Source organism: Notamacropus eugenii, chromosome 4 (assembly GCF_028372415.1).
Source record: "Notamacropus eugenii isolate mMacEug1 chromosome 4, mMacEug1.pri_v2, whole genome shotgun sequence".
Lineage (NCBI taxonomy): Eukaryota > Metazoa > Chordata > Mammalia > Diprotodontia > Macropodidae > Notamacropus > Notamacropus eugenii.
This window is the reverse complement of record NC_092875.1, coordinates 62805058-62829364: the sequence shown is the minus strand read 5'-3', so window position 1 is coordinate 62829364 and position 24307 is coordinate 62805058. Positions and strand designations below refer to the sequence as shown.

The 24307-nt window shown below is 49.0% G+C and overlaps 2 protein-coding genes across 9 annotated transcripts in view; one reads left to right on the top strand and one right to left on the bottom strand.

The window, feature by feature from the left end:
• C4H19orf25 (chromosome 4 C19orf25 homolog) overlaps positions 1-24307 on the top strand; it is a 25810-nt gene extending 1503 nt beyond the window's left edge. The window contains exons 1-6 of one of the 8 annotated variants that reach the window (XR_011965510.1): positions 1877-2003; positions 2324-2435; positions 4451-4600; positions 5568-5807; positions 6778-6940; positions 7076-7434. Coding sequence is in view for 4 of the 8 variants with exons in the window: in XM_072601425.1 (XP_072457526.1) it covers positions 4451-4600; positions 5568-5812 (395 nt within the window). In the remaining 4 variants the exon portion in view is untranslated. Of the gene's footprint in view, positions 1-1876; positions 2004-2323; positions 2436-4450; positions 4601-5567; positions 6543-6777; positions 7435-24018 lie in introns of those variants that run through there. The other 7 variants (XR_011965513.1, XR_011965511.1, XR_011965512.1 and 4 more) reach the window with 7 other exon arrangements.
• The window catches only part of APC2 (APC regulator of WNT signaling pathway 2), a 51097-nt gene continuing 36881 nt past the window's right edge, over positions 10092-24307 (bottom strand). Inside the window, exons 14-15 of the mRNA XM_072601406.1 lie at positions 22445-22659; positions 10092-21685 (exon numbers count right to left, since the gene is read on the bottom strand). Of these exons, the coding sequence (XP_072457507.1) occupies positions 16264-21685; positions 22445-22659 (5637 nt within the window). The 3' untranslated portion in view covers positions 10092-16263. The remainder of the gene's footprint in view (positions 21686-22444; positions 22660-24307) is intronic.

Here is a 24307-nt window from a genome sequence, read left to right as displayed (position 1 = left end):
GATGACTCCTGGGCCATATTCAATACCTGGCATTGCCCCAGATTAGGGAGGTGGACCTCACCATTGGCCTCTTGAGTATTGGCTTCACACTCCCAGCTTCTCTCTAGTGGCCTTGAAGCCTCCCTTGTCCTCTGGAGTTGCCAGCATGGACTGACACAGGGCCATCTGTCTTCTTCCAGAACACCAGTGTCTCCCAATGGTTGGGGAGACGTGAATGTCACTTTCCCAGAACGAAGAATCATGGGTCTGGATCAGTCAGGTGGGGCCTAGAAGCTGAAGGATAATTAGGAGTCATAATTAGGGGAACAGGAGGGCTCCTTTGGCTCCAAGGATGTTTGACAGGCTCTTAAGACTGAAGGGACCCTTAAACTAAAGTGGCAGAAGAGATAATTAGAGATCTCTGGTTCACCCTCTCCCCCCTATTTTACAGATGAGAAAACATAGTGGCAAAGCCAGGACTGGAAGGAAGGTATCCTGACTTCTCCTTTGATAACGAGTGCACTGTATAATTTAAATGACTAACATTTTCCATTCATTGCCTGGGAAAATGTGCGTCCACAAGGTAGCCTCATCAGGTAGCTACCAGGGCTCAGAGGAAGGGGAACTAGGCATCCCAAAGAAACTATTCTAGTGCCCACTGTAGACTAGATCTGTCCACAGCAACCAGATTTTAGCCAAGGAGAAGGAGGAGAGAAAAAAGGGATAGGGACAGCTATAGTAGGTGGTTATAAAACAGGAGAAGAAACTTAGTTTAGGAGGACGCTTGACTGGGAAGTACCTAGAGCTCAGCTGAGCTCAGCTCCTCATCCTCAGCCCAGTATTTAGGATTATTTAAAGGGTTAGCAGCTGGGGATATAAGAGAGGAGAAATCTTTATGGAGGCAGAGGGGATGGTTTGATCCATTATTGGGGAGAGAGCTCAGGACAGAGTCAAGACACCTGGCTCTGCCTCAGACTGACTACTCAGGCTTGGAAGAGTTATTCCTCTCCCGGACCTCAGTTTTCTTATTTGTGAGGCAATGGAGTTTTATTAGTGATCTTTTCCTTTTTAAATTTTTGCTTTATTTTCCCCAGGAATTCCAGTTTTTCTTTGAGCCTTTGTGTCGTGGAGTCACGCTTCTTCCAGGTTTGCATCAACGCCTGTATGGTAGGATCCTTTCTGGGTCGCCTCTTTTCTCCTTCATTTCTGAATTCGGGGCTTCGTGTCGGAGCCAGGTTCCGCAGCCTCCTGTGGAGGGGCGCTGGGGCTTCCTGGGTCCTCGTTCGGGGTCTCTGGGGTCCCGAGGCAGCCCCGGATGGTCTGTGGTCGGCGCTTCCCTTAATAGTATAATGAATACGGTGATACGATAACACTAGCCCTCAGTCCCGGTCCTTCACGTCCAGGTGTGCGGCCCGCTTCATCCGCCTCCGAGGGAGGCTGTTCACAACGGCCTGGTGCAGCGCGGTCCCGATTTTACAGATGAGGAAACTGAGGCAGGGGGTAGGTATTGACTAAGTAGCGCCTTCCTGGGCCTCAGTCTGCTCACCTGTACAACGGGGAGGTCCTTTTCAAGTCCCAATTTATAGTTCTAAGAACCTACGAGGGAGGCAGGGAGGGAGGGAGGCCCAGGGGAGGAAGAGGGAAAGGAAAACGGCGTCTGCCCCTAAAAACGAGCCTACGTTTCACTCTGCCCCACCCCCTTCCATCATGCAAGCCATTGTCTCCCAGCAGGGGGCGCGAGGTGGGGAGGGGAAGAAGTTCCCCGCAACTACGCGTGCCCGAGGAAAGGAGAAGGCGGGGCCAGGACGTCACGTGTCCAGCATAGGCAATGGGGGCGGGGCGAGAGGCGGTGGTGAGGAAAGGCTGAAAGGGAACCGCCCTGCGGGAAGGGAGGAGCAAGGAGGAAGGGGCGGGGCTAGAGCGGGCGGCCGCGCCCTCGCCCGGCGACTTCCGACGCGTGCGCGGCGCCGGAAGCGGAAGTGACCACCGTGGAGGTTCCCCTGACGCTGGAGCGCGAGCTTCAGGTGAGAAGGCTCTAGTAAAGCCCTGTTTCCGACCTCCTCTTCCCAGTGTTAGATTGAGGGGAGGGAAGCGCTTCCTCAGGCCCTCCGCGAGCCGTGTCTGGAATGGAGAGGGGGATGGGTTACATCCCTATAGTGTTAGTGAGGTGCGGCTGGAGGGGGAGGGGAGCCGCCGTCCTTCCCCTCCCCCCTCTCCCTGAGGTGTTGCAATAGTTTACCGATTGATCTCCTTGGGTCCGGTCTCCACATTCCAACCCATCCTCCACTCTGCTTTCAAAATGCAAGTCTGACCATCAAGTACTAATAGCTTCCTGTTCCTCCAGGGTCAGATGCAGTCTGTTTGGCTTTTGAAGCCTTTCGTGCCCTGGTTCCTTCCTACCTTTCCAGTCTTCTTGCACATACTTCAGTGACACCGGCCTCCTCGCTCCTCCTCACGTAAGACACGCCATCTCCTGACTCCAAGCATTTTCTCCTGCCGTCCCCCTGCTTTCCCTCTGCATTCCCCGGCTTCCTTCAAGTCCCAGTTAAAATCTCAGTCCTTACTTTTAGAGTCTCGCCTCTCCTCTGAGTCTAGCTCCCAGTTTATGTTCGTATATCTGTCGTTTGGATGTAGTGGTGTTCTTGTTGTCTCCCCTTAATTGGATTGTGAGTTCCTGGAACAGATGCTCTTTTTTGCCTTTGTATCCCTGTCTTGTAGGTACGTAGTACTTGTTGCTTAGTAAATGCTACTTGATACTGTATCAAGTTCTGTGATACAGTGAGATAATCCGTGAAATAGCCCTTAATGAGATAAAACTGGAAAGACATAGTGGTGCCAGATGGTCGCGGGCTTTAATTTGAGGCAGAATAATTTAAACTTTACAAGGTCGGCCAGATCACAGGGAGCCACTGAAAATTTTTCTTTGGAGTAGTGACGTGGCTCTCTCTATGCATAAGCGGTACTGTTTAGGTAGCAGTGTGCAGGATGGTTTGGGGAGAGGGGGTGAACAGAGGCAGGAACACTTCCAGTCTAATCCTAAAAGCATTTAATAAGCTCCCATTATGTGCATGGCATTGACTGTACAGAAATAAGATGAAAGAGTACTCCTTGATCTCAGTTCTTTTGGGAGTTGCAGCAATGTTCTGACTTCTCCGATTTTCCCTTCCCATCTTCCTCCTTTCCTCCCCCATCTTTTTCCCATCTTCCCACCTGTCATTCTTTTTTTTACCTTCCTTCTTACCTACCCACCTTATTTCAATTCAGCTAACATTTATTGAAGGTGTCTCACGTGCGAGACTCCTGGTGAGGCTGTCCTCTTGCAGAAATGCAGATGAGTTGGACAGGTTCCTTATCTGTGAAATCAGGGAATTGGAGGGACTGACTGGTGTGCTTGGAAAAAACTGACTTAGAGCCAGGAAAGACCCAAGATGGATCAACTTAGGGATAAGGGCTTTAAAAGTGACATGTATCATTTATTATGCATTTCAAAAGAAAAACAAGCTGCACATAATGGAGATTTGCAGCCTTTTTGTTTGATTCACCAACTTTTAAAAAATTGTTTTTTATTTTTTTAAAGTAAGAAAGATGTATTACGTACTGGACAGAGGGGTATGGGAGGGCATTGCAGACCTGGCATAAAATGAGCAAAGGTGCAGAGATGGAAAGGTGCCATGTGGTCAGAAATAGTGTGAATGAGTGTATAGGGGCTGAGCACACAGTAGGTGCTTAATAAATGCTTGCTTGATTCTGGCTGGGTTGGAGCAGTTATGTTTGGTAGGTGTGTTAGGAGGAATAGTGGAAGGTGACATGGGAAGGATAGCCTGGGCTTAGACTGTGGAAACCCTGAATGTTAGCCAGACTCTACCCTGATGGCATTAGGAGTCACTGAAGGTATGAGTAGGTGAGTGAATAGAGAAGAGCTGGACTTTAGAAGAAAGATGCTTCAAAACCTGTGCAGACAGGTAGGGAGGCAGAGGGACATGGGATGATAGCTGGAGGAGGCAGCAGAATTGGACAGCAGGGACGGGACTTCTCTTTTTAGATTAGGGTAGATTTGAGGAGACAAGGTGACAATCAAGGATATATGTAGAGGGCAAAAAAAGAATATCATTAAACTAGAGTCTGAACATGGCTCAAAGAATGTAAATTCATTTGAATATTACCCTTAACTAAATCCATTTAAGGAGGTGAAATCTCTCAGGTCTTCTGATTTCAAGCCCAGGGCTTTTTCTACCATCAGATGTTACCTCACAGGAAGTCCAAGATGGGGAAAAGGACTGTCATGCAGCCTAGTACCAAATGTGACAGCCCAACTGAGGTTCCAGATCAGGGATCTGTAGTGGACTCAACTCCCCTGAGATTCTCTCTGCTTTTCCACTTGACCTTCCCTCCCACTCTGTTCTCTTTCCCTATCTACTTTCTTACTCCCTGTGCAGTTTCCCCTGATTTCTCATTTCTATTTCTACCTCAGCCTTCTGCCTAATGACCTCTAAGGCCAGAAAACGAGTGGTCCTCCCCACAAGACCATCTCCACCCACAGTTGAACAGATCCTGGAGGATGTCCACGGTGCGCTGCCCTCTGATCCAGTTTTCACCTCCTTTGCCCCACAAGTCCTGGAAGGTAATGTAAGTCCCTATCATTCCTGCAACCCTATTCTTTGCAGCTCAGCTTGATCCTGGGAGTATCTGAACATTCCAGTTGAATAGTGTCAGCGCATTTAGGGTTACCACTTTGTGATTTGTCCATTTCTTTGCATATGTGCATACAGGTTTATGTTTAGATATATATGCACGTATGTATATATCTTTATTAATCCCATGCTAGTTTCCCCCTGCTTGCTAGCATCTTGTTCCCTCACTTCTGTCATTTGGCGTCTGAGAAAAGAAACCAGACTCATTTGAACATCAGCTTCAGTTCAGTACTTATGGGGAGGTAAAGTCTGTGGTCTTGAAGATAATGATTGGCACACATTTACAGAGCACTTTCCTCATAGCCCCCAATGATGTGGGGAGTGCAGATAATATCTTCATTTTACAGATGAAGAAACAGATTGAGAAGGGAAGTGATTTGCACAGAGTCAGGCAGCTATTAAGGGATACAAGTAGGCCTTGAATCTAGCCCTTAGTCCCACTTTATTGTTCTGTTGACTGTATCACATTACCTTCTGGTCCTTACCACGTTGTGCCTACTGCTGTAGTTGTGCGTATGTTATTCCTCATCTCAAACTGATCTCCATAAGGTCGAGGAGCAATTACATTCTCTGTTCCTAAAATGAGAATGTATTGAGTGATCTCCAGAGTCTGCAGCTGTGTCAGTCAGCATCCTTAGGTCCTTTCTGCTATACCATTCTTTGTTCTCTGTCCTAAGGACCCTCCCAGCACTGACATTCTGTGTTCTAAGGGCCCTCCCAGCTTTGACATTCCATATATAAGGGCCCTTCCCGCTGTCACACTCCAGATCTAAGGACGTAGGAATAGTTTTATTCACAGATTGGAATTATACTCTGTCTGTTTCCAACATACAGGTAGTTAAGAGGTAGCTGGACTTGTGTTCTTTTTTTTTCTCTTCCTTTCCTTTTCCATCTCAGAGCTTCCTGCCGTTCAGGAGAATGAGGACCCAGAGGCAGAAAGGGAACGACAGTACCAGCAGAGTCGCTCCTATGTGGCTTTGAACCATCAGCTCCAGCTGGCCTGTGGCCTGTTGAAAGAGAAGTGTGAGGAGCTGCGACAGTCTGGGGACAGCCTTGAGAGAGACATCTTAGAGATGAAGCAGAGGACCCTCTCTGGTGCACAGGGTTCCAGTGGTCTTCCTGGTATGGGTTCCTCAGGTTGATGTCATGCTTTTTGATTTACTTTTGGAAGTAAAATTCAGGACCTCTGTGTCTGCAGAGACACAGGCTTTTCTGGAAGCTGCTTTTCCAAGGCTTAGTTGCCTGCCAATTCTGACCCTCTGGGTTCTCCTCCATCCTTTTCTCTCCTTCAAGCCACCTGTCCTTTCAGACTTGAGGCCCTTTTCCTAGCCGGGGGAGGAGTGGAAGAATATTGCCGTATGACCTCTACCTCTGGCCCTATACGGAGGACAAGAATGCCCCACAGAGCTTCACATGTAGTATCAGCACCTGAAGCCAACTGTCACACACAACCATTGGGGTCCCCTGGGGAGGTCAAAACCGTCCTGGGCAAATTTGATTGCCTAAGGGTATCTAGAGCAGACTCTAAACCAGACCACGGAAATGAGCATGAAGTCTGCTTGGAATATAATGACAGTAGCATAATGAAGACATTATCTGTCTCCAAGGATGATTCTTCCAAGAGACACTGCCAGACCATTAGAGAAGAATGCTCTCTACAGGAATGTGTTCACTTCATTATCACAGTTCCCAAAAGTGTCTTCTGGTACTGCCAGCACAGTCTCTTCCCACTCTGTCCTGTTTATCTGTGGGCCTGAAAATCCTACTAAATCCATGCCTTTTGCTTTTTAAAAGTTTGATGGGTCATTTCTCTGCATGCTGGCTCTGGTGGCTTTGTTAATTTCTTTGCCCCTATTAAAGTGAAATTGTCTACGTCTCAGGCTCTATCTCCTGAAGGCCAGGAGGAGGTTGAGGAGGATTCTCATTCTGACTCCTCCCTGTCATAGAGGGGTTGTAACTTGCACCAAGAGTTGACTCAGAGTCTCTTGTTTTCAATAACTGCCCCCAATCATTTTGCATTTAATGCTTAGACATTCAGTATAGAGGATCCTAGATCTAGAATGGGGAGATATCTTAGAAGTCATTTCTTCTAACCTTCATTTTACAGATGAGAACTAGGATTGATTCAGACCTGTGGCTATAAGTTCTGTCATTTTGACATGCACCACAGCACCTATTCAACAAAACGCTGATTCAACAAACATTTTTAAAATGCCTACTATGTACAGTGCACTCTGATCAAAAAATGCTTTCCTCCAAACAGCTCTGAGGTAAGTAGTTAGGTATTTTTGACCCCATTTTATAGATGAGGAAAAACGAGACCTACGGAGGTTAAGTGACTTGCTTGTGGTAACAGAGCCAGCAAGTGTTAGAGCTGGACTTTAACATTGGGTTTCTGATTTCAGATCCAATGAATGCTTTTTACCCTCTTTGAAAATCTGGAATGTAGCCTGGAGTTCATTACCTGCTTCTCCTCCTGGAAGGCAGCAGTTGGAATTTGGGATCAGCTTTAACAGCTAAAACATCAAGAAATTTCTCTCAGATATCACCTCAGGGTCGGTGAATAGTTAAAAACTCACCATCTATCTTTCTTCATCTTGCCCTTTTTTTGTAAGGTACACCTGAAAATTCCTTTTCATCTTCTTTAAAATAAATGATAATAAAATGGCTTGTGAAGAGGTGATCCAGAGCCCCAGGGCCGTTTTGATGCTTATCGTTTAGAACTCTCTGAACTGCACATGAATAAAATCCCTTTTCTTTGTAACTGGGACTTCTCAGTTGTTTCTTTGAAACAGAATTAATTCTGTTCAGATGAATGCTTTGCCTGAAACTGTGGTCCCTTAGGAGCCAGAGATAAATTGACCTGTGAATTAGCAAGTGAAAGAAGTACCCTGAATCTTTGTTGGACCAGACAAGGAGGTGCCATACCTCCATTCTAGTGGCAAGCTGTGTTTTGTATTCAATAGTCATTCAACAAACATTTGGTTAAGCATGATGTTTATTCTGATGGGAATGGAGGGACTACAGGATAAATGAAACTGGTTTTGAAGGGGTTTTGATAAGCCCACACATGACTGATGTAATAACTCAGCTGTATAATAAGGTTTACAAAGTGATTTGTCATAACTCTGTGAGAAAAATAGTATATTATTTTCATTTTATAGATGAGAAAACAGGCTTCTAGAGAGTGTGACTTGTTCATGATCACACTAGTAGTGCAGGACTTGGTTCCCGCTTTTCTGATTCCTAGTCCAGTGCTCTTTCCAGCATGCTGTGTTGCCTTCTTCAGTGCATGAGAGGAGTAAGAAGGGCCAGGATGAGATGGGGCAAGATTATTTCCAGCCTGAGGGAAGGAATTGGGGACTCAGGGAAGGCTTTTTGGAGGAGCATGACCGGAAGTGAGGGGAGCACCTCCCAGAGGTAAAGAAGGGAAGGCTTGAGGTGGTAAAGTATAGTGAAGAGATTGGGTTGGGAAGGGAATAAGTCTTTATTAAGCACCTACTATGTGTCAGGCACTTTACAAAGATTGTCTCCTTTGATCTTCATAACGACCTTGGGGGAGAGGTGATATTATGATCCTCATTTTACAGTGGAAGAAATTGAAGCAAGTAGAGGTTAATTGACTTGTTGAGGGTCAAACAGCTAGTAAGTATCTGAAGCTGGATTTAAACTCAGGTCTTCCTGACTCTAGGCCCAGAGCCTATCCACTGCTCCAGCTAGCTACCTCAGAAGACCTATGTTCAAATTCTTAACCTAATCACTTAACCTCTGTGGACCACAATTCCTTTGATAAAATGGGGGAACAGGGCTAAGTTAGGTGGCAAAGTGGACAGAGCACTGGGCCTAGAGGAAGGAAGACCTGAATTCAAATCTGCCCTCAGACACTAACTGTGTGATGCTGGGCAAATCAATTAACCTCTGTTTGTCTCAGTTTCCTCAACTGTAAAATGTGGATAATAACAAATGGGTAAACATTTATTAAGTACCCACTGTTTGCCAGGGACTGTAGTAAGTGCTGAGGATATAAAAAGAGGCAGAAGACAATCCCTGCCCTCAAGGAGATCACAGTCGAATGAGGGAGACAATACACTGACAAATATATAGGAAGCAAACTATATTTAGGGTAAATAGTAGTTAACAAGAGGGAAAGCACGAGAACGGAGAGGGGTCAGGAAAGGCTTCCTATATAAGGTGACATTTTTAGTTGGGATTTAAAAGGAAGCCAGGGAGATCAGTCATTAGAGCAGAGTGGAAAGGATTCCTGACATGGGATAAATAGAGAAAATGCCCAGAGCCAAGATATAGAGAATCTTGTTTGTGGACTTGGAGGCCAGGGTCACTGGACTGGGGAGTGAAACGAGACTGGAAGATGCCAGGGACCTAGATTATGAAGGGCTTTGGATGCTGAACAATGGGTTCTGTATTTGATCCTAGAGGCAATAGGGAAGGACTGGAGTTCACTGAGTTGGGGGATGATAGGGGAGAGGGGGAGGTATGTGACATGATCACTTTGGGCTGAATGGAGGATGGATCAGAGTTGAGGAGACACCTCAGGCAGGCACTTGCCCCCCAGGGTTGTTGAGACAGAGCAAATGAGATATTTGCAAAGTGCTTTGTGCAGTACCTGGCACATAGTAGGCACTTAATGAATCCTTATTTCCTTCCTAAAGTTACCCTTCCAGCTGTCAAATCTTTTATTTATAGTGTAAGAGGTTTTCCACAGCAGCTAGGCTTTGTACAATGTATATTCCTGACTTTTTCTAAAAGGTTTCAGAATTCCAGCTTTCTATGACTAGCAGCTTTCCCCAGCTGGTTTTTGGAGTCTCCTATGACCACCAGCTTTTTATCCCAGAGGGGTTGTAGGGCCAAGTTCAGTATGGCTAAGAGGGCTTCCATGACCTGGGATATGGAAGGGAATGGTTGGCTCTATAGCCTTACGTCAGAAATTTATGGAATATAATGTCTTGTATGTCACATGTAATAGGCAAATGTTTGTTGAATGATCATTCCATCCCCCCCTTAATAACCATTGTGAATCTATGAATTTGCTGGAAACTTTTCCGAGTGGGGGACTACATGAAGACAAAGGTGTTGCACCTTCCAAAGTGGGGTGCACAGACCTTGAGGGGCTTGTTCAAGGCGACATAGCTGGAAGCCAATTGAAGCTCTCCTGATTTCAAACCCAGTCGTCTTTTCTGCTGTACTCTGCTAACTAAATGACATCATCTGGTTTCCCCTTTGTTCGCTTAATTGACCCCTCCCCTCTGGTAGAAGAAGTAAGTTCAGTAGATAGAGGATAGAGTTATGTTTGCATGTGTTTGATGATCTCACTCTTTATTATAGATTCCTTCAGTTTTCCCAAGAGTTGAAATTCATCTTCCCAAATGGAAAGAAAAGAAAAAACCTGGTCCAGTCCCAGAAGGCAATTCAACAGCTTAGTTTATTAAGTGAAGATGCTAAAGGTGCCCTACAAGTCAATTGCCTGATCTTCTTGTCTCACCTTTCAATCAGACAAATGGCTCTGTTTTATTTTAGTGGAAAAAAAGAGGGGGGACATTTAATATTTACACACTTCATTTTAATACTGTCCAGAGTCCCAGTAAAATGACCTTCAGTGCAGATGGTAGGGAGGTGAGGGGGAGCAGGTAGTGAGTAGACTGGCAAGGATGGGCTGGAAACCAGTGGAATGAGATGGGCAAAGGCAGCTTCCTTCTGGGGGCTGAAAGGGATTATCACACAAACTAGATGAGAACAGAACTAGGGTCTGTGGCGAAGAACTGGGCTGGTACATACTGAATGGACATGGTGACAGATTAGAGATGTGAGGTAATGTTGTCCGCTCCTGTTGCTTCAGGAAGATATGTGTGTATTGCCCTAAATCCATTGCCCTGCTGGGAATAATAGATCAAGGTGGGGCTATCTTTTCTTTAAACTTTGCTGATCAGACAGTACTGTCAGGCATAGCACACCAGCTCCTGAGCAGCTGGTGAAATAGCAAGCTGATGTGAGGCTTCCATCTTGGTCACCCCAGGGGTTATTTCTCCCAAAGGTTAAGTCCTTCCCCTTTGGGTTGGTCTCTTCACCAACAGCAGATTACACAGGGAGAGGATCATAGAAGTGTTGAACTTTGGTGAAGACTTATCTGATGGAATCGATTGCTTCTGATGTTTCAGGATTCCTGCCCTTCCGAGTCCCCAGTTCAGATCCCTTGGTGATGGCATCCTTTAAGCAGGAACACACATATATCCACTCTCACACTGAGAGCATAAAGGAGTGAATCAGGTTAACAGCTGAGTGGTACAGATAGCATCCCTTTGATGGGATCAAGGCTTTAAGTGATAGCTGTGTTTGGTATATGACAGTTTGGTTCCTCTGACCCTAGTTGACAAGTATATGGATATCAGTTCAATTACCATAAACTGCCCTCTTCTCTACCCCAGGAAAGCATAGTAGGTCTGTGACATTTCCTGCCCTCCCCTCTCCCCACTACCTAGAAGATGGTGTGAACAAAGCGGATGTGGTGTGAAAGGATGAAGGCGAAGCGGGGGAGGCAACTGACCCTGTCACTGTAGTTGGCGAAGTCCTGGGGCTGGGCAGAGCAGGCAGCTAACTTGGGGAGGCCTGGCTATGCAAATACTCTCAAAGCTTCAGCCCTGTTTTTGGCACCTGCCTCTGTAGGTCACATAAAGTGTTGTTGATCGAACACAGAGACTAGGAAACTATTCCCTCTGACCCCAGTGAGGGAGCAGTACCCACTCTTCCATATCAGTACACTCCCTCCAAAGATGTTGAATTGTCCGGATTCACCCCTGGTGGTTTCCATGAGTGCCTGGAGTTTCAGATTGGTCACCAAGCCCCTGAGGCTAGGAAGGGAGGGATTGTGTCCTGACTGACTTTGGTGCAGCTCCAAGGACAAGTTAGCACAAGTGACAGGAAGCAGAAGGTTCCTAAGCCTTTGCTCAAGAGTTAGAACCAAATGTATGCCCTGCAGTGTAGCACCAGTTACGCTATGGAATAATACCATACTTGTGTAGATCTTCCAACACTCCATCATGTGTCCATCAGATCAGCCGATCTTCACTCCCTCAGGAGGTAGATCTGGCAGAGGTTCTCCCCATTTCACAGGTGGGGGAAACAGGCACAGAGCGGTGAAGCAGTCTGCCCAGGTCACCCAACAAGTTAGGGTAAGAGGGAAAGAACAGGCACAGCTCTGACCTCTGGGCTGAGGCCCCTCCTCCAGAACCTCAGAACATCTTTCCTAGGAGGACAGAAGGTTGTGGGTTGGGTTAACTGCCCACTGTGAGCACCTGATACACCATCTCTTTCCTGTACAGAGTTTGCCTGTTACACTCATAACAATCTAACAGCATGTCCACCTTTTTCAGTCTGCAAACTTTCCAGGACATATTTTTACCCTCAAACACATATTTGAATATTACATCCAATAACATTAGCTCTTAACATTCACTAAAACCAGGCATCCTCTCTCCATCATATTTACTTTAACCCCTGGCTACAGATTGGGTAGGACAAGTTCTACACACCCAACTGTCTTGTCCTTGCTGAATGAGGAACAAGCCTGTCACTTTGCCATATTCTTTCTGTTAAAATGGAGACAGAACTGGAAGCATCTTTGGAGAACAGCCCCTAATTTCAGGGGCCAGGCTTGGAGAATCCCTGTGAAAGTATCCCCTCAGCTTACTCCTACAAGGCTGAAGCATTCAGTGTTGTGTGAAAGGAAAACGAGGATGAAATCACTCCTTGTGTTTTGGTTCCAATTCCACATGTAGGTTGCAGATACATATGTCAAATCTCCTTGCAATATTGGCATTGAGGGGAAAAATATCCAGTGGGAGCTACCCCACAAATCCATGTGAATTGGGTCAACCCTGGATCTATCACAGCCTTTTAGATTTGACTTCTCGCTTCATAAGAGCCTTCCTGGCAAAAGAGAACATTGACTTAACTCTCCATATAAGAAGTGGGAGATGGCAACCCCCAAATAAAATTAGCTTCAGGCTGGGAGAAGGCTTTTAAAGGATAGTCCCGGGGCTCCCAGCAATTGATTTTGTCATATGGTCCCTTGAAATGGCCATGAATGAATTTGGCTGAGTGGGTGACTAAAGTGATGTCAGTAAGAAAGAGGAGCAGGATGAGTTTTCCAGTCTTTGGAATTTAAATTTTCTTTTTGTAGACTTGGCAGATAAGGGCCTCTTGGTCAAGTCCAATGGGAAGCTGTTTCCCTTCCCCCAGAAGATCGGGGTTAATAGAATGGATTGAATTCTTATGCCCTACTGCTTGCCTGATGCTTATCAATCTACTTGTTCAATGTATTCTTTTCTTCCCAGAATCACAAAACATTCAAACTAGAAGGAACCTTAAAAATCATCTAGTCCAACCCCCTCATCTTACAGAGATAACTGAAACTAGGAGGTGGGAAAGGACTTGCCCTAGGTCTCACATAGATTAAACCTAAATGGCACTCCATGAGGAGTGGTTCTTTGCAAAGACAGCTGGAAAACAGTTTTGCAAAGAGCAGCTGTTTCTGGAACCCAAGATTCCACTGGGAAAGAGGTTACTGGCTCTTTCCAATGGAAATACTTCAACTGGAAACACTAGTTCCTAGACTAAACTTGAGTGGCTAAGGACACACTGTCCTTCCAGCAGGGATGTAGACTGAACTATCTGGAGGTGTCTCTTCAACAAGTCCTACCTCTGGAATACACAATGAGCAGACAGATCAAGCTTTTTCAAAATCAAGGAGGAGGGAGACAGAGAGGGACGAATATGGCACACTCTCGCTCAAGAAGAATTCAGTCATCCCCGGTTAATGTGGGCCAGAGTTCACTGATTGTTAGCTGTTCCATGGCATCTGTAGGAAATAAGTCGTGGCCTCAGTCCAGTTCCCTGTGGGTGAGTCACCACTATACAAAGCCACACTTCAGTCAGCAAAATCAGCCAAATGTCTTCTGTCACTTTCATTCTCTGTCTTCTTCCCTCTCCTGCTTCTGACCCTCCTCACATCCATCATATGGCACAGTCTAGGTTGATACCTTCTCTCTCTACCCTGAACCCTCAGCCCAGTAGCAGATTGAAGCTAGCCACACGGGGAGATTACTCCCTCAGTAGACTTGCTAATTGTTTGACCCTTCACATCTGTTCACAGAATTTCAGCTACAAAGGACTTCAGACTTGATGTAGTGTAACCCATAGCTTAAAAAGGAATCTCCTCTATTGCTTCCTTGATAGGTGGCCATCCAACCTCTTCTTGAAGAATTCCAGTGATGAGAAACCCTACCACCTTTTGAGGCTGGTCACTTCACTTCTGGACAGCTCTAAATGTTAAGAAATGCTTTCTGACACACAAAACTCAAAATCATCCTCTGTTCCTTCCACGTCTCTTAGATCTGCCCTCTGGGGCCAAATAGAAACCAATCAGTTCTCTGACCTTATCAAGGACATTCTTCCCAGAATCTTGGTTTGACCAAAGTCTTCCCCTGTCTGTGAAACTCAAATTTCACTTCCTAGAGAAAATACCGGGTAACTTCAAGGTGTGTTACCCCCTCCCCTAAAGTAACCTGCTGGAAGACTCCTGCAATTCTGTATTTTTCACAAAAAGTTATTAAAAAAAAACCAAACAGATGGTTCCATACCCCCCACATTCCCCATACTATCACATCTGAGCAGTTGGCTCTTCTCTCTACAATCCTTTTAAAGTGCAGTTTTACAACAGAAAGAGCTTGTTCTTGAAGCAGCTTACCAGACCCTCACTTTCCACTCCCTGTCTGAATCTCTTCTCTCTATTTCTTCTTCCTGCCATCCATATCTGTATTCTTTGGTCCCTCCTGTGGCTCAGGTTCTGAGAAGGCCCAGTGACTGGTTAGTTCACTAGTTAGCGTGTGACAAATGACCACCCTGCTAGTTTTCCAGTCACAGACAAATCTTCCACCCCGCTAGCTATTTCAGGAACAGGCCATGTTGGGGACTAGACAAGAGATTTCAATATAAGCCTATCCCCCCAGTCCTCAAGAAGTGCCTTTAAATTCTGTTCCAACTGCTCTTGGATTGTAGTGCCATCCACCTGCTAAAAGCATAATCAGCTTTACTCCAGAAGGTTCTTAAAGTCAACTTCCTCCCAGGTACACTACAAGCCCCTATATGTCGGTTACTTCATGACTCTGGAGGTGAGCCCACATTAGCTAAGGGAGAAGAAAGAGCCACCTGTAGTTTCTCGTTCTAAAAGCAGCTGTCCAGGGAAAAAGGTAAAAGCCAAAGTGACAAAATAATATGCATCTGTCTGCTTTCCTATCCTCTCACTCCCTTCAGTTCTCATTGGTCAGGCCTACCTAGGGACATCAAGGGAAAGGTATCAATGTCAGGACTTGTGGGGTAAGCCTCTCACCTCTCTCTTAAATAAGGTGCAATTTTCTCATGGTCTCAGATCCCTCTCAGCCCCATCCCCAAGCTGGTTTACATAACACAGACAAAACTCAGCAAATTAGTCATTACTGAATTACTTGGGTGGCATTAATTACAGGCATTTGGCCCTGCCAACAGCTCTTCAGCATCTGGTGGGTTCTATGCCTGCTCCCTCTCCAGCCCTCCCCCAGGGCTTTCCTTTATCTGGAAGTCTACTTCCCGGGCTTCCCATGATGTTGACAAGCTGTAATTCATCTATATGATGTTTATAACTGGTTATTAGTGCTGGGTATACGAGATAAAGCATGCAGCAGAGAGATCTGCATTAAGGCTTGACTAGAAAGTGGCTTTTCACTTGGGCACAGGGAGGCAGCAGTCCCAGCCAGGGGTCTTGTTCTGTTTGGGACACAGAGCTGCTGACGTGCCAGAGGGCAGCTTGCTGGTGAACAGTCTCTTGCCCAGAAGATGGGTCATTCAGCATGTTCCCCACTCCCAGCTTTCTAGGCTTTCCTCAAAGAGACCTCTCTCATCCTGGGCCTACTGGCTTTGGGACCCTTAGGGTGCCTCCTCCAACTGCCTTCCTCCCATTGTTCCTTCCTATGTTCCAAAGCATTAGTCTCTTCTCCGTCTCATCTCCCATGACTTCTCCTACCATCGATTCCTTCCCAAGGAAAGTCTCTCCCCTCATATGTGGAGGGAGAGCCCCTAATGACATCACCATATGTTGGAGAAGGGGACCCCTCCCATATTCAGCTTTGGACTCTTCCCCATAATGCTCTAGGCTTTGTGGGTAAAAAAAAAAGTCATCCGTTATTTCCACCTTTCAGGAAGGAAAGTTTTCTGACAACAGAGCTGTGACCAGAGACAAAGAGGAAAGAGGAAACCCTCATCAGAAATGAGACCAGCAGCTCCAGTTCTGAGACTTACTGGTTAGTGGACCCTTAGCCAGTGTCCATCCCCAGGTCAGAGCCACTTATCTTTAAAAGCTAATTTTCTCTTGTAGTTGGCTGAGTATGAAATAAGAAAGCAGCTTCTTGAACTTAGTTCTTTGTACATGGGCATCTTCCACAAGAGTGCAGTTTGCTGTCATGAAGGTCTTAGTGTAGGGAGGCCTAAGCAGGCTAGGACTGGAGGGGTCGAGATGGGCAGAGGTGGAGAGAGGCCAGATGAGGTTCTATTCACCCTGGACGCTGATAGCTTTCTCCACAGCTTTGTCGGTCGTAGCTGGCACTACCATGGGACTGGGGATGTAATTGAAGGGGGTAACTCGGGCAGCCCGGCTGGGAGAGCTGTGGCGGCTGGAGGGGAAGCCTCCTGCTGGGGCTGTTAACCCCTCGTGGGTGAAGGAGATGGCTGCTGCCACCTTGGAGCTCAGCCCGTCCACATCACTGCCAATGAAGGGGGCCTGCACACCGTTCACTGGGGCGCTAACTGCATTCTTGGGTGGCTCCCGGTTCTCCAAGGTTGGTGAGGTGCTGGAGTTGGTTTTAGAGGTTGAGAAGTCTTCTGTCTGGACCACAGCATCACTGGTCTTCCTCTGGGGACCTGAACTGTCCTCTTGGACCGTGCCAATGAGAGGCAGGGCAGTGGAGGGGAGCGTGCTCTTTAAGATGTGGGGAATGTCTTCGTCCCGAATCCTACGCCACGTACCTTTGGTGGCTGTTGCCTGTGCATCCTGGCCCTCCCCTGCACCTACCTGGGGGAGAGGCTTGGCCTCTCCATCGCTCCTCCTCCTCCCACTCCCAGCCTCAACCCCTTGCGGAAGGGTTGGGGCTGGACTGCTGGACCTCTTGACGACATTGATGTGGGGGGATGAGGAATAGCGCTTGAATGGTTCAGGGGGGTGTGTAGCTATCTTGACGGGTAAGCGGGAAGGACTCTCTGAGCTGGTCCGGCGGGGCAGACGCTCCCCTAGAGAGGCTCTGGGATTGGGCTTGGACCCGGCTTTGGCTGCTTTGAGCTCTTCACAGCGAGAGGAACAGAGGAAGACAGCAGGGACACCTGGCCGACTTCGGCGTGGTGAGTTGTTCTGGGAAAGAGGAGCTGTGGTCTCGGAGCGGTGTCGCAGGAGGAGATTGGAAGACTCCTTGATGAAGGTCAGCTGTCGCAGGAAGCCAGAACGGTCTGACTCACTGCCACTGGATCGGGCTGAGGCCACACGGACCAGGTTGAGCCTCCCACCTGCCTTTCCTCCAGTACCCCGCTCCTCTGGGACTGGCTGATTGTTCCTCACTGGGAACGTCTTCCTCACTGGTTTCTGCATGAACGGAATCCGCACAGGAGATTTCTGGGTTTTGTGCTGTCTGGAGAGCAGAGCCTTCACTGGGGCCCTAGCTTGAGGGCTGTTGGTGCTTGCTTTACCCCCAGTGGCTGGCACGGGCTTGCTTATCTGGGAAGAGGGCGGGGACTTCTTAGATGGTGGCTGCGACGGGGTGGAGGTTTGGGAAGAACCTGAGGAGGGGGTCTTAGCCATCCGGGCAGGAGGCGTGGCACTCCTCTTGGGTAGTGTCAACTCAGCTATTTCTGAGATTTTCCCTGGCCGGTGGAGACTTCGGGATCTCTGCTGATTGAGAGTGAGGGGTTTGGCAGGAGGCTCAGTCTTGGGCACGGTTTTCTTTGGAGGAGATCGAGGCTTGGGGGTACCCTTGGCCATAGTGGGCATGTAGATGACTGTTCGGCCACGGAACACTGCTGGCAGATTGGACACGGATTTCTGGGCACTGGTTGGCTTTTCTGGGCCCCGGGACATCCGGCGGTTGAGTGTCCGGGCTTCCCCACCTTTCTTGCATTCATCAGCAGTGTTATTTTGTTCCTTCTTTTCCACCTCTCCTCCAGTGTCCTTCCCCCTTCGCTTTTGCTCCTCCCTTCCGACAGTAAGCTGCAGAGTGGACCCCACTGACAGACCAGACACAAAGGAGAGGATAGAGTCAGATTCAGATGAGGGTTCCCTGGTAAAGGATGTTGCTGCTGCCGCAGCCTGATGCAACCATGTCACGATGGAATTGGCACCGTCTTGAATAGCCTGCCACTCCACACTGTCCAGGTCTGAGGCTCTGTCTGAGACCACCTCCTCACCTAGCTCCCTCCGTAACTCAGCCTTTCGCTCCTTGCTGCCAGCTGCCTTGGGGACCCCTTGCTTGGGTTTGCGCTCAGCCTTCCGGTGCCGGGTTGTGTGGCGCTGTCTCTTGGGCATGGCTGAGCCAATACACCTTTGTAGCAGATCTTCATCTGAGTTGAGGCTAGGTGAGCTGGGAGAACTGTCCCGACCAGGAGCCAGTGCTGCGGCTTTGGTATGTAGAGGCTTGCGGGCCTGCAGGTGGGGCAGGCCCCCTTTGCTGTGTGGCTGCCTACCGTCCCTATCTGATAGGTCCAGGTCACTGAGCGAGCTCACAGAAGAGCTTAAGGAGTAGCAGGGTGGTGTCTCATCCGCAATCAATTTGTGCTGGGATTTGGGGACTGCTCGGGGCCGTGTGGACGGTGGTGGCGCCACTTTGGACTTAGCCTCTGTTTCTTTCTTGCCTGCCCGATGCTCCTTCTTTGGAGCACGGGCTCCTGTGGGTGCCTTCTGGGCTGGGGCCTCAGGAGCATCATCGGAATCATTCTCGTAGAAGCAGTAAACTGCCTCTTCAGTGGGTGTGGTGTGACAGAGAGACTGGAAGGCAAGATCCCCGTGACTCCCATTTGGACGTGTACTGTCCCCCCTGGAATGGCTGTCCCTCTCGGAGTGAGCACTCCTGGGCCGGCTAATGGTCAGTTCTAGGTTGGGCAGGTTCTTGAGAGAGCCTCGGGTGGGCTCAGTGCCCCTGCTCGATAGTGGGAGGCTGGCCCCTCCTGCCCTATGCTTGTAGGCAGCCACCATCTTGGTTGGAGTAGAATGGCTGGAGGTGACCCTCCGAGAGATCTGCTCCCTCCTCTCAGCCCGCTGCCCCTGGCCATCTTTGGGTGGGTACTGAAGGGTCTCATCGCTGAGGGAGGTAGCGCTGGAGAAATTGACTGGCGTGCCTTCAGCTGAGTCCGTGAAGGAATCCTCATCTTTATACGGGCTGCGGGAAGGCCGCGGGGTCCTGGCTGCCATGCTAGCATGGGCATGTGCAGGCACCAGCATGTAGACTGGCACATGGAGTCCTTTCTTGCCTGGAGGTAAGCCTGGCACCAGGGCTGTCTTGACCTTGCGGAATCGAGAGGGCATTGCTGAGCTGATACATTCCTTCAGGATCTCGAGGTCATCCTCAGAGTGGGTGTCCAGGCGGGGCCGGCCCCCACGGGTTCCTTCTACCCGCTCCTCCCGCCCTGGCTCCTCCCGCTTCTCGTGGCCAGCAAAGTGAAGTCCACCTCCGCGCTCAGGGAAAGGGGGCAAGAGCTTGAGCTCCACGTCCTTCTGCACGTAGTGCTCGTGGAGGGGCAGCGCGCTGAGGCTGGAGGCGCAGGAAAAGTTCTCGTCTGGCTTCTCCACTGTGAAGTAGATGGTGCTGTCGAGGTCTGGGGGTAGCTGGAAGCGCTCCTTGAAGTCAGTGATGTCCATGAACTTCTTGACGTTGTTTTCCCACTGCAGGTTGAACTGGCTGGTCTCCCGTTCTGGGAGGGGTGTCTTGCTCCGGCTGGGGGGCATGGTCTGCCCTGGGCTGTCTGGAAGCTCACTGGGGCTCACAGTGCCACTCACCATCTCACTACAGGGGTCACTCTGGATGGAGCTGGCAATGGAGGGGCTCTCAAAGCTGCCAAGGGAGCTGACAGAGCTGCAGCGGCTCATGACGAGGGGGGTCTCCTGGATGTAATTTTCAGAGGAACTGGAGGGTGTCATGTCTTCCTGTCGAGAAGGGGAGGCGCCCTCCTCCCCCTGGGCCTGGGACAAGAAAGTCTGGTCACTCCGTTGGGCAGGGATGGCCACAGGCAGGGAAGCAGTCCCACGGGGCCTCCAATCCTCCAGCCCATCATCCTCTCCCTCCCCGGGTCCGGGCTCCTCCAGGATCTCCAGGGAAGAGTCACTGTCCAACTCATTGTCTTCACTGCGGCTTCTCCCATCCATGCCATGGTCAGCTGAGGAGAGGGAGGAGAGAGAGCTGCATCGGGAGAAGCAGATGGGTGTGTCTTCCACGGAATACTTCTGTAATGTTTCTGCTGCTGGAGCCGGTGGGGCTGGGGCTGTCAGCTTCTCAGGAATCTTGCTCAGCCCCTCAGTGCCTTTCAGGGTCCCTGTGGGCAGCCAGGCCTGCTTCCTGACTGTTGGAGCACCGTTGCTGGGAAAGGGAACAGCACCGACCTTGGCCATGCCCTCCAGCAGAGGCACGTGCTGATACGAGGGAGACAGTTTAATGGTGTGAACTTGGGAGTCTGAAGCAAGCTTGCCCTCCTTCTCTTTGGACCACTCTGACTCCTTCCTCAGGGCCCACTCCCCAGGGAATACTGATGACTTCTGCAGCCCCACCTGGGCTTCTGGCCCCTGGGGGGCAGCAAACTCTTGAGATGGGGGCTCTCTCCTGTCCGGCTGGGTAGCCATGACATTCTTGAGGTCCAGGCAGCTGGGGCGCTGTTGGTACCTCTGTAGTTCCTCTCGATAGTCAGCAAATGAAGCCCTTGGGGAGGGCTTCATGTGTTCTCGGGGACAGTAGCCATCACTGGTGCTGCTGCTGTTCAAGCTGTCATTGGAGAGGCTGGTGTAAGCTGCCTTCAATCTGAGGAGCGGGTGGGCTCTCCCCACACCATCCCTCCTTCCTGCCTCAGGCAGCCTGCAGGGTGAACAGGACTGGGCTCTGGCCTCCCGGACCTCCCCAGGCCCTGAGGGCCAGTCCAGCCCATGGTCACCGGAACTGAGGCTAAAGCTGTCCTCTGAGGAGGTGTGGAGGGCTGAGATGTCCTCCACCAGTTTATCAATCTTGGCCACAGCCACAGACAGTTTGGTGGCTAGTTTTTCAGCTGCTGCTGCCGTCCCATCCATCACCCCCTTCTTGGCGTCCATACTGCTCCTGCCACTGCTGCCATCCTCCTTCTCTGCTTCAGGGCCTCGACGTGGGGCTGGCATGCGGGGCAAGGCCTGGCCCTGCAGGAAGGAACTGTTGAGGAACATAGAGAGGACAGAGGGATTACCCACTTCCACCCCAGGAGCCAAGGCAGGCACATCCTCATCGTCAAAACAGCCAGAGTCGGAGGCATAATCCTTGACCAGGCTGTCCAGGTGGCGCAGCGGGGGCTTTTTGGCAACCTGAGCCTTCAGGCTCTGCTTCTCCATGGTGTCCAGAGCTTCAGCCAGATGCCTGGCATCCAGCTCAGCCTCCAGGGCCTTCTGCTTGCGTACATAGAGACTAGGCATGCAGGAGCCCGGAGAGATGACAGCTGCTGTGTCCTTGTATTTGAGGGGCCGATGGGTCAGCAGGTTGCGCAGGGCGGCTGCACTGCCCATTGCTATCATCTTGTGCTTGGAGTGGATCAGATTCCGCAGCATGCTCACGGCTCCCAGGTCCCAGAGCAGCTCCTGGTCCCGGGGACTCCGAGCTGACAGGTTCCACAAGGTCCCACAGGCATTACTCACAATGGTCAGGCTGTGGGACCTCAGGTGCTGGAGGAGAGTCTGGAGGCAGTTGTGGTCCCGGAGCACCTGCCTAGAGGGAGGAGATAAGGGAGGGACCCCCATTAAGCACTTCCCCAGCTTCAAGCTTGTGGGGAGTCCACAAAGGGGCTAGAAGGTCATGACACAAGCCCATTTATTGGGGGAGTCTATTGAACTAGAATTTTCCAAGTTCCTGTTATGACTTTGGGCTCTGGGCCTCAGGTACTTTAAATAAGGGGACTGAACTGGATGATTTCCAAATACCATGATGACCAGTGGATGACTTAGGAAAGAGGACATTTTGTGAGAAGAATCCTTTATAAAGTTTAAAGCACTGTTTAAATGAGAACTAGCAGTAGTAATGGTAGGAAGAAGAGAAATCCGACCGTTTCTGCTTGGCCCCAGAGCGTAGAACAATGAATCAGGGAGACAGATTAGCGATCAGAGCGATCCCCAAATAGAACGGTCTGTCAGAAAGCAGTGATCACCCCCTTTGCCAGAGGTCTCCGTGTAAGGCCAGAATTCTGATAGGTGTGCGTTTGGGAAGGACCCTGCAGAGGGATGGATTGGGCTAGCTGCCCTCAGTTGCCCCTTTCAGCTCAGAGGCTCTTATGAAGTCACTTAGGTGACTGTGGAATGAGAACCCTACTGAACCAGGAGAAAGGTTAATCCACCTAAGAGAATAAAAACTGTTTCTAAGTAACATTAGCATCAGTCTCCAAACCAGCAGTGGCTCACTGTCCTCAGACTGGAGCCAGGCAGCACAGGAGACAGAGGGGACAGTAAGAGTAGAAGAAGAGATCCAACTGACCTGTAGTCTTCCCGGGTTGCAATGAGACTGGACACATTCCGGAGGATGCCCCCTCCACTCTCGATGATAGCTAGTGAGTTACTCTGGCACTTGTAGGTAAGCGTGCTGACCAGGAAACCTAGGGCTCCATCCACCAAGCATATGGCAGCCTTGTTCTCTGTGCTGTGGGCTGACAGGTTCCATAGAGCACTGAGAACACTCTTCAGTGTGGACTCCTGGGACGGGGAGAGGCGGGAGAATTGAAGGCATTCCCTGTTCTTCTGGGGCTATCACCTTCCACCTCGAAGACTGTACCAGCTCGTTCACACCCAAGCCTATCCACTCCCACCCCACCAACCTCCAATCCCGCTCCCTGCTCCTGGGACCAAGGACTTCCTGGCTCCTTTCCCTATCACTCCCAACCTCTGCATCCCTGGAATGGATTCTTGTTCATATTTTTTCTCTCCTGCTGTGTGTGATATTGTGTCTTCTTTAATCCAAGACAATGTTTGATTTGGAGAGATAGGGATGGAAGAAGAGTTAAGAGATGGCAAAAATAGGGATGAAAGAAGGGACAGAGATTATTGTAGAAGACAAGACCTGTGGTCCTCTTCATCATCATCAAGAAATTTATCAAACGCTCACTCTGTGCCAGGCACTGGGCTAAGTGCTAGGAACAGAAAGAAAGGCAAAAAACATGGTCTCTTCCATTAAGGAACTCATATTTAATAGGGGGGAAGGGGCACACCATGTAAGGAACTATGTACGTATAAGGTACATACAGGAAAAACTGGTGTCTTTTTAACTATCCCTCAGCACTTGGAGCATAGAAAGTATTTAGTAAATGTCTGTGTTATGAGAGGATTAGATGGTAACCAGGAGGTTAGAGGGATGCTGTGGGAGGTGCCTAGGACAAGGAAGACCAAGATCCATGTCCCAGGGTGACCCCCCAGCCTCAGTTTCCTTATCTGTAAAACAAGGAAGTTTGACTAGATGAGTGATTCCCAAACTAGGGATCCCAGCACTATCTATTTCAAGGGGGAGAGGTGCATATATATATATATATATAGGTATGTGTATAGATATATGTGTATGTGTATCTATGTGTATGTATATATACATACTTGTATGTATATATATATATGCAAGCTTGTTCACATGTGTGCCAGACACTTTTTGACCTTTAATCAGCACCAAGAAAACATGCACTGTCACTGTGTAATAAACAAGCCCACATTTCTTCTGCAGACTGAATGTGTCTCGCACATCCCAGAGTATTCCTATTTCTCAAATGTATGTTGATGTTGTTGTGATAAATAAAATATGCATTTGTTCAAAAAACAGTCCAGAGCTCACAGCTGCTTTGGTACCATGTGTTCTCAGCAGATGCTTAGAGCACTGCTGATGCTGGGTGTGGGGGGGCAGGGAAGAGAAACGGAGACTTTTGTCACTCAGAATCGGGCCTCATTCCAGAACAGGTTTCACAGGATCTCTACTAAGTACAAAAAGGTTCATCACTAGACAGCTGTATGAAAGAGCATTGGAGGCTCCTTCTAGCATGGCTTCTTCTAACCTATGACATTCTTTGGCTCTAGGTAAACTCCCATAATGCTGAGACTGCCAGAGATGGTGACAATGATGTAAAGATTAGAGAGGGGAGAGGACAGAGAGACCAACATCAGGACCCACTGACCCTCCTCCCCCAAGATACACACTGTGTGTAAGTCTTTGTACTCTATGGCCACTGAGAAAAATGAACACCTTGATGGTCTAGTGAATGAGATTGGGTTGGAAAGAGACAATTAGGATTGGTTTGGCAATGGGGATCCTTCAGGTCACTGGCTTCCCACCTGTTTCATACATAAAGTATGACTTTTTCAAATA